This window comes from Lepidothrix coronata, unplaced genomic scaffold (genome assembly GCF_001604755.1).
Source record: "Lepidothrix coronata isolate B3197 unplaced genomic scaffold, Lepidothrix_coronata-1.0 Scaffold304, whole genome shotgun sequence".
NCBI classification, from domain to species: Eukaryota; Metazoa; Chordata; class Aves; order Passeriformes; family Pipridae; genus Lepidothrix; species Lepidothrix coronata.
In genome coordinates this window covers 767497-776580 of record NW_016690484.1, presented here as the reverse complement: position 1 = coordinate 776580, position 9084 = coordinate 767497, and the positions used below count along the sequence as shown (strand labels likewise).

General features: G+C 60.6%; 1 protein-coding gene across 1 annotated transcript; it reads left to right on the top strand.

The window, feature by feature from the left end:
* The first annotated feature begins 5208 nt into the window (after positions 1 to 5208).
* On the top strand, positions 5209 to 8026 carry FOXA2 (forkhead box A2). Its single transcript, XM_017837401.1, has 2 exons — positions 5209 to 5295; positions 5938 to 8026. The coding sequence occupies exons 1-2, from the start codon at positions 5209 to 5211 to the stop codon at positions 7198 to 7200; spliced, it is 1350 nt and encodes a 449-aa protein (XP_017692890.1). The 3' UTR covers positions 7201 to 8026.
* Positions 8027 to 9084: the final 1058 nt, after the last annotated feature.

Sequence of the window (9084 nt, the reverse complement as noted above, 5' to 3'; positions counted from 1 at the left end):
GTTTTCAGCAACTGATCATTAAACATAAAAACTATTTCCCTGAATGAACCCAAAGCCTGAATACTTTGGTCAGCCAGGTAAAACCTCCCCTTGCCTGCTGGGACAAAATGTCCACGGCAGGACTTTCCTGGGAGGCAAGGAAGGCTTTCCTTCCTTCTCTTCTCTCTCTGTCTGGAACATTGGCATCCCTGGGCATCTCCCTCCTCACCTCCTTCTCCCTGCACTGCCACAGGAAACCAGAGGAGCTGGAGATTAAATGTTGTCCCAGTTGCCTCTCGGGAACTTGTTATTCCCATTGGGATAACCTCCTCCATCCCTGAGGGACAGCTCCTCCGTGCCCGAGGAGGACAACAACGGGACTTTATTCCCCTCTCCATCACATTCTTCAGGCACTTCCAGGGGTTTATTTTACTTTGTGGTGCCAACCACCCGTTCCAGCAGCTCGTTACCTTCACTGGCACGCTGAATAATTACAGAGTGGGGAGGAACATTAAAATAGGGACTGAATACGCCAAAAATAGGGATGCCAGCCGTGTCCCGACTGTCTGGATCCTCAGGAATTCATGTGGATGAAGGGAGTTCGTCTGTGATGGAGCCCCTGAGATCCTGGGATTGGAGGATATCTTTCCAATGATAAAAAGACTGATATCCTTGGGCTCTGCATCAGATATTAAAGGGATGAAAATTTTGCACACTCCTGGTTCTTCCTCTGTTAGATTCGTTAAGGCCTTGGAAAATATTGCCCGGAATTAAGAAGCCCCATTAAATGTTGAATCTAATTAGGAGGGACTTGGTTGTGGAGTTCTTCAAACAGTTGAGTCAATATTGTCTGGTGTAATTGTGGGAATTCCCGGCGGTGCCGCCGCTCCCGGCACCTGTTCCAGCCCGGAGGCTCCGTGGGTGGGGGAAAAGAGAGAATTTCGATGGTTCCCATCCAAGTCCTTCAGCGAGCAAAGGGGAGTTTTTCCCGACGCGCTCTGAGGAATTTATGGGAACTCCGGCGGCATCCTCAGGAGCGGGATCCTGCTGTGGATCCCAAACTGGTACTGAACGTGACCTTGGGATGTGCTCGGCAGCGCTGCCCTGGGATTACCTGCAGGGCTTTGGTGGGGATGCTCAGCCTCTCTCCTGCCTAATTCCCCACTTAAGGAATATGAATAGCTGTCATCACCATCACCATCATCTTCATCATCATCCTCCTCCAGTGGTTTGGTCTTGCTGGAGAGGAAGCTCCTGGGGATGCTCCCAGCCCAGCAGAGCCCTTGACCTTACAAAACGCTTCTTCCAGGAGCCCTAAAGGAAAAACTGGGAATAAACCCAGCACGAGGCAGCACATGGCACGGGGGCAATGGCGCCTTCCCTGCCCAGCTCCACCTTCTCCCTTTGCTCTCCCCCCTCTCAGTCCCACCTCCCAGCCATTCCTCAAGTACCTCTGGGCACCGATTCATCCGCAGTTTCCATGTCTTATCAGGGAAAGGCCTCAATAAATCCCGGTGGCACCACTCAAGTTGCCTTTTGTCTCTCACAACCCTTTTGCTCCTTGCTGGAGTGTCGCTCTTCCCGTCTCCCAATTTCCTCAATCGAAGGGAAAAAAACCCACCAACACTCTGCTGTGCACTTTGAGGGAGCAGCGCAATCGGGAGAGTTCATTGTGCTGGATTAATTACGATAATTATCAGGAGAAGCGAGATAATTACCCCGCTTGTTGTGGAGGACGAGGGGAGGCACCGGTGGCGTCGCCTGGAGCGACGGGAGGTGGACAGAACACATCCCGGCTCCCTGCCCGCCATCCCTCGGGAAGGGGGAGATGCCTCCTCCAGTCGTGGCTCCCAAGTGCAAATAAGAGCATTTAATTTAAAAATTAAATTTAAAATAAATATTAGTTAAATATTAAAGAGAGGAAATCGTGCCTTCGCCGTAACCCGACCGGGGCGCGTGTTTAAATAAAGCGCCACCGAAAATTTTTCAATTTTAATTTTTAAGGTTCCCCGGTTTTCTTAAAAACGTTCCTTTTAAGGCAAGGACAGATATTTTGCTGCTTCTTTTTCTGCTCTCTTAGGAGATACTAATTTTATCCATGTGGGAGGCTGCTCTAGGGAAAGAAGGGAGCAGGAGGGGTTTTTTCGTGGGAGCAGAGCCTCCGGGGTCTATCCCATATCCAGCCACCTCCAGTCCATCCACTGCCTTTTCCAGGACCACGTTGCTGAATACAAATGTTGGTGTCGCTCCGTGTCCTCGTGTTCCAGAGACAAAGCCTTTGTGTGGGGAGGAAGAGGAGGAGGAGGAGGAGGAGGAGGTGGTGGTGGCTGTGGTTCACTCTCGGTTCCATGTCCCAGTGGAGTGGGATAGACACCCCCATTCCCTGAGGCACAAGGGATGTGTTGGATCAGGAGAGGTTCTCACTCCACGGAAGGTCCTTCATGGCCCGGGCAGAGTGGGACACTTGGGCTGTGGGACAGACAATCCAAAATGAGATTTAAGTGTTGGGGCTGCATCACCAACTGTAGGAATGTTCCCTGCAGCTGAGGAGTGGCCTCGAGCAAACGTTTTGGGATAAAATCCAAGGATACAGGGCTCTGCGGAAGCAACTCTCCTTTGCAGCTCCCAATCCACAGGAGGTAGAAAAACCTCAGCTCTGGGGGTGACAAAACTCTGAGTTCTGCAACCTGAAGAGGGGGTGGAAACAGCACTTGGTAAAGAGCAAAAACTGGGAAACCAGGAAACCCGGGAGCTGCCAGGCTCGGGGTGGGCACCAGCCTCCTGCCACCCCTCGTGTGGGGGTGTCAGACACAAACATCTGTCCCAGCATCTGCAGGGCCAAGGCCTGAAGGTGGGAGAGTTTGTTGCACGGGGAAATTCTCCTTCTGGCCTGTCTCCTCCTCCTCTTGGAGCTTCCCCACCAAATCTGGCCATGCCAGAACACACACTCGCCTCCTGCACCTCGTGTTCAGAGGGAAGAGGTGCTGCCAAAGCCAACCAGCCCTCACCCCAAAATGTCTGGATCCAGCGGGGAGTGGGGACAGGATCTTGGAGCTGATGATCCTCATGGTGCCCAGTCCCTCGAATTTTCCCGAATTCTCCCAGAATTCTCCCTTCCTGAGCCTTTGGACTGCGCTCCGTGATGCTTCCAGGAGCAGGAAGCTCCCTGGGGGTGTGTGAGGTCAGAGATTGGGGTGTCGGGGTGTGCCGAGCCCGGGACCCCCTTCCAGCTGGGGTGGGGGATTCGGAGCAAATGGAAACCACGGGGTGCAGGCGGAGTGACCCCCGGGGAGCCCCTCGGAGCGACCAACACCCACTCTGGGGGGGTCCCCAGGGTCCCCCCGGCCCCTGGGGGTGTCACCCACCCCCCTCCCACGGACCCACAACGGGCGACAGGGGGCGCCCCGTCACCGCTGTTGGGGGCGGGACAGGGGCGGCCCCTCCCTCTTTTTGGAGGTGTCACCCCCACATCCCGGCCCAAACCGGCTCCCAAATCCCCCAAATCCAGCCGCTGTCGCGGCTATCGCGATAGGAGAGTGCCCTTCTAGAGGAGGCGAGCGGGGTTGGCAACGACTCCTGAGGGATGTTGGAGCTCAGGGAAAGAGTCCCGAGGGAGATTTTGGGGTGTTCGCAGGGCGGTGTGTGTGTGGGTGTGTGGGTGTGTGTGTGTGTGTGTAAAATCCTGCTCTTTGAGGGGTGGTTAAAAACTATCGGCGAGAGGGGGAGTCGGCGAGGGGTGGGGAGGGAGCCCTCTCGGGAGCGATAGGTAAATAAATAAATAATTAATTGAACAAATCGGTAAATAAATAAAGTTTGCGGGGTTTTTTTTGACGGTGGGCAGATATAGGTGGGAATTTGTGGAACAGCTCCCGGGAGCGGCGGAGGCGGCGGGGGCCGAACTGCAGCTCCGGGGGCCGGGCAGGGATGTTGGCGGGGGACGCACGGGCCCCGTCCAGAGGGGAATGGAAGTGCAGGGAAGCCCCCCGGTCCCTGTCACCGCCCTCGGTGCCCCCCCCCCCCCCCCCCCCCGGGGGGGGGGGGGGGGGTTTGGAGCCGGGGGGGGGTTGTTTTGGAGCCGGGTGGGGGGGTGTGTGATTTTTGTCATCCGCCTGTCCTTCCTCCCTTCCTTTCTCTCTTCCTCCTCTCCTCCTTTCCCCCCCCACTCCGAGGCGCTTCGGCAGCGGGAGCGGCGGCGCTGCCCCGACGGCGCGCACCGGGGCCCCGCACTGGGACCCCGCACCGGGACCCCGCACCGGCACGGCCCCCGCCGCCCCGACGGCGCTTCCCCGCCCTTCCCCTGCCGTCCCTGCTTGGTTTAGTTGCGATTTTGTTGCAGGAACCGGAGCCGGAGCCCAGGGAGGAGCCGGCGCCCGGGGAAAAGCCGCGGCGGCGGGTACGGAGCTGCCGGGGGGGACAGAAGCGGGGCGCGGGCGGGCGGGCGGGGGGCGCGGGCGGACCCCCGGGACCGCTGAGCAGCGGCGGGGAGAAAAGGTGCGCGGGGCCGGGCTGGGGCCGGGGCGCTGCCGGGGGGGACATACAGATGTTTTCGGGGGGCTGCAGGGGGTCTGCTCCCATCGGGGGTGCCGGGGAAGGGGGCAGCTCCCGTCGGGGCTTCCCGGAGAGCGGGGGGTGCGATGGGAATCGTCTCCCAGAGGATCGCCCTGCAGGGGCGGGGGGGAGAACGGGGTGCCGGGGTGGTCGGGGAGCCCCGGGGTGCTGGCGGCCCCCCGCGCCGGGCGCGGAGAGGTGCGCGGGGGGCCGCGGAGGAGCCGCTCCCGCCTAGGTGTGAGCTGATTATTCAAATGGGCAGCCGAGGACCTGGGGATTGGAGGCTCGCCCGGCCGCTCCGTGCTATATCACTCGGGCACCCACGTCACTGCAGCACTTGTCCTCCTCTTCCTCCTCCTCCTCTTCTTCCTCCCTCCTCCCTCCTCCTCCTCCTCCGGCTCCTCCATCGCCTCCGGGCGACTCTTCGCCGCGAAGCGCTGCGAAAACCCACCCAAGGAGCAGCGGCGAAAAAATCCCACCCCAGCCCCAGCGCCGCTCCATCCCCCCCTTCCTCCCTCCCTCCTCTTCCTCCTCCTCCAGAGGCTCCGGCGGAGGGGAGGGAGGGCTGGGGACTTTTTTTTCGCCCTTCTTTTTTTTTTTTTTTTTGAATTTTTTTTTTTTTTTTTTTTTTTGGGTTGCTCTCTGTCGTCGTTTGTTGTGGCTGTTAAATTTTAAACTGCCATGCACTCCACTTCCAGTATGCTGGGAGCGGTGAAAATGGAAGGCCATGAGCACACGGACTGGAGCAACTACTACGGGGAGCCCGAGGTAAGGAAGGAACCGGGGCTCCGCCGCCCCCCCCCGGTGCCCCCCGGCCCCAACCGGGGTCCCCTCGCCGCCCCAGCCCCGGGGCACGGTTAACGTTGGCACCAAACTGCGGTTCAGGGCTGCGGGCGGAGGTCCCGAGGTGCGGGCGGGGGTCCCGAGGTGCGGGTGGGGGTCCCGAGGTGCGGGTGGAGGACCCGGGGTGCGGGTGGGGGTCGCGGGGTCCCGGAGGGCTGCGGGCGGCTGCTCCCTATTTTTTCCTTGCCCCCCCGCCCCCACCCCTCCTCACTCCCAGGTATTTTTCGCTCTCCGGGCAGCGCTGTCCCTTCCCCTTCCTCCAACTCTCCTTCCCGGGACGGCTCCGCCGATCCTGCTGCCAGCCCGTCTCCGGTTTAATATATATATAAAAATATATTTGTTTTTCATTAAGGAGAAAAACAACCCCTCCCGCGCCGGGATTTAACCCTTCCCCCCCCCTCCCCGCCCCGCGGAGCTCCGGGGCTGCGGGGCCTCTCGGCGGCCACGACCCGGGCAGGGCTGGGCTGGGGGGTGTCCCCCGCCGTCCCCGCTCCCCTCGGCCCCCGCGGGGTGACCCGGCTGCCCCCCTCTGCCACGTCCCCCCCTGTGTGTCGCTTGCCCCCGCAGAGCTACTCCTCGGTGAGCAACATGAACGCGGGGCTGGGCATGAACAGCATGAACACGTACATGACCATGTCGGCCATGAGCACCACGGCCAACATGACGGCCGCCACCTCCATGAACATGTCCTACGCCAACACGGGCATGAGCCCCTCGCTCGCCGGCATGTCCCCGGGCGCGGGGGCCATGCCCGGCATGGGCTCGGCCGGCGTGGCGGGGATGGGCGCCCACCTGAGCCCCAGCATGAGCCCCATGGGGGGCCAAGCGGGCTCCATGAACGCCCTGGCCCCCTACACCAACATGAACTCCATGAGCCCCATCTACGGGCAGTCCAACCTGAACCGCTCGCGGGACCCCAAGACGTACCGGCGGAGCTACACCCACGCCAAGCCGCCCTACTCCTACATCTCCCTCATCACCATGGCCATCCAGCAGTCGCCCAACAAGATGCTGACGCTGAGCGAGATCTACCAGTGGATCATGGACCTCTTCCCCTTCTACCGCCAGAACCAGCAGCGCTGGCAGAACAGCATCCGCCACTCGCTGTCCTTCAACGACTGCTTCCTCAAGGTGCCGCGCTCCCCGGACAAGCCGGGCAAGGGCTCCTTCTGGACGCTGCACCCCGACTCGGGCAACATGTTCGAGAACGGCTGCTACCTGCGGCGCCAGAAGCGCTTCAAGTGCGAGAAGCAGCTGGCGGCCAAGGACGGGGGCGGCGCGGGCGGCGGCGCGGGCGGCGGGGGCAAGAAGGGGCCCGGGCAGCCCCCCAGCCAGCCCCTGGGCGAGGGCAGCTCCTCGGGGGGCTCCGAGGGCTCCGGCGGCGCCGAGTCCCCGGCCAGCGCCTCGCCGTGCCAGGACCACAAGCGCGCCCTGGCCGACCTGAAGGGCCCGGCAGGGCTGAGCCCCGGGGAGCCGTCGGCCTCGCCGGGCCAGCACCTGCTGGCCCCCCCGCACGCCGGGCTGCCCCATGACGCCCACCTCAAGCCCGAGCACCACTACGCCTTCAACCACCCCTTCTCCATCAACAACCTGATGTCCTCCTCGGAGCAGCAGCACCACCACCCGCACCACCACCACCACCACCACCACAAAATGGACCTGAAGGCCTACGAGCAGGTGATGCACTACTCGGGCTACGCCTCGCCCATGCCCGGCAGCCTGGCCATGGCGCCCGTAACGAACAAACCCGGCTTGGAGTCCTCCCCTTTAGCCGGAGAGACTTCTTACTACCAAGGTGTGTATTCCCGGCCCATCATGAACTCCTCCTAGGCTGGGGAGCGGCGAAAGCCGCCCCCGGAGAGAGGGGGGGAGCCCCCCCCGCGCCCCCCCCGCGGCCCCCCGGCAGCGCGGCGGACTCTGAGCGCTGGCCAGCACGGTGCATATACATACATATATCTATCTATTTTTTTTTTCTGTTGGCTCCAGATGTTTGCATCCCTTCGGGAAGCGGCAGCCGTGTGTCTCGCGGGCCCGTGCCAAGGGCAGGCGTGTCGGTCACTCCCCCCCACCCCCTTCCCCGGCCCAAAGCCACCCGGGGGGGAAGGGGCTGCGATTCCCTCGGTTTGCCTTGTGGGGTGGTTCGTTTCGGTGGGGAGGGCGGGTTGGGGGGCTCGGGGATGGGGAGAAGGGGGTTCTCTCGGGCTTATTTTTATTTTTTTTCGTTGTCGTCGTCTCAAGGAGGTATAAATATATCTATTTTTCTGTGTGGAAGTGGCGGGGGCAAAGCAAAAACCCCCGCGAGGAAAACGGAACCCTCCTCTATTGTGAAACCCGCGCTAGTTTGGAATCCGAGGACCAAAAGTCTTGTAACGTTGTAAAAAGGGGGGAAAAAAGGGGGGAGGGGGGGAAGAGAAAAAAAAATACGAAAAAATAAATAATAATAATGATAATAATAATAATAATAAAATAAAATAAAAAAAAAGGCAGGATAGATCGTTGTAATTGAAACAAACGCTTGATGTTACCGGGAGAGTAAACTACTTGGATCTGATTAATTTATCGTTTCTGTATGCTTTATTTATGGCTTATAAATGTGTATTCTGGTAGCGACCGGCCACATCGCCGCAAACTCCATTAAAGTGTTATTGGCGGTTTTTTTCCCCCCGCTGCATCTCTGTTCCGCCGGGACTCGCCCGTCGCCGCCGCCACCGCCCCGACGGGACCCCCGCCCTGCCCGCCTGGGATCTCCCAAATCCCGGGCTGGGATCTTCCGCAATCCCCGGCCGGGACCTCCAACATCCCGGGCTGGGATCTCTGCCTTCCCCGGCCGGGACCTCTGCCGTCCCCGCCGGCACCCCCGGCATCTCCACCGGGATCCCTCCATCCCTTCCAGGACCCCCGACATCTCCACCGGGATCCCTCCAACCCTTCTGGGACTCCTGAGATCTCCGTCGGGACCTCTCCGTTCCCGGCTGGAATGTCCGACATCATTGCCGGGATCACTCCCATCCCTTACAGGACTCCTGACACCTCCACCGGGACCCCCTGAATCTACGCCGAGACCGACCCATCCCTGGCTGGGACCCCTCCATCCCTTCCAGAACCCCTCCATCCCTTCCAGAACACCCCTATCCCTTCCAGGAGCCCCCCATCCCTGCCAGGATCCCACCATTCCCAGGCAGGGGAAGCCCGTGTCCACCCTGCAAAGCCCGGAGGTGGGAAGCGGGGACCCCCTCCCCGGGGATGGAGAGCCGGGACCCTCATTCCCAAAGCATTCCCTGGAGGAATCATCCCAACCGGGCGGTGTTATCTGGGGGGAATTTGGGGCTCGCAGGGGCAGCACATCCCTGCCCTTCCCGGGACAGGATCCCGGGTTATCCGCGGGGGGGATAAACCGGCGGTGAAAAACCCGAAGAGCTTTATTTTAACCACGGCAAACATGTTTATTTTAAGCACCTCCCGGGCTCTCCGAGCCTCCCGCCCCACCGCCGGGACCCTCCGGTGCCCACCGACACCCCCCGGCCACGCAGGAACGCTCACTCCTCTCCCCTCTCCCCGTCTTCCCAACCACTTGTTGTTTTTCCCACGCGTTTACGGGCGCTCATGGATGTTGCTTTCCCGAAATAACATTCAAATCCTTCTTAAAATTCCGCATTGTCCGCGGGAAGAGAAAAGGGGAGAAAAGGGAGAGGTGGCGGGGGAGGGAGAGAAGAG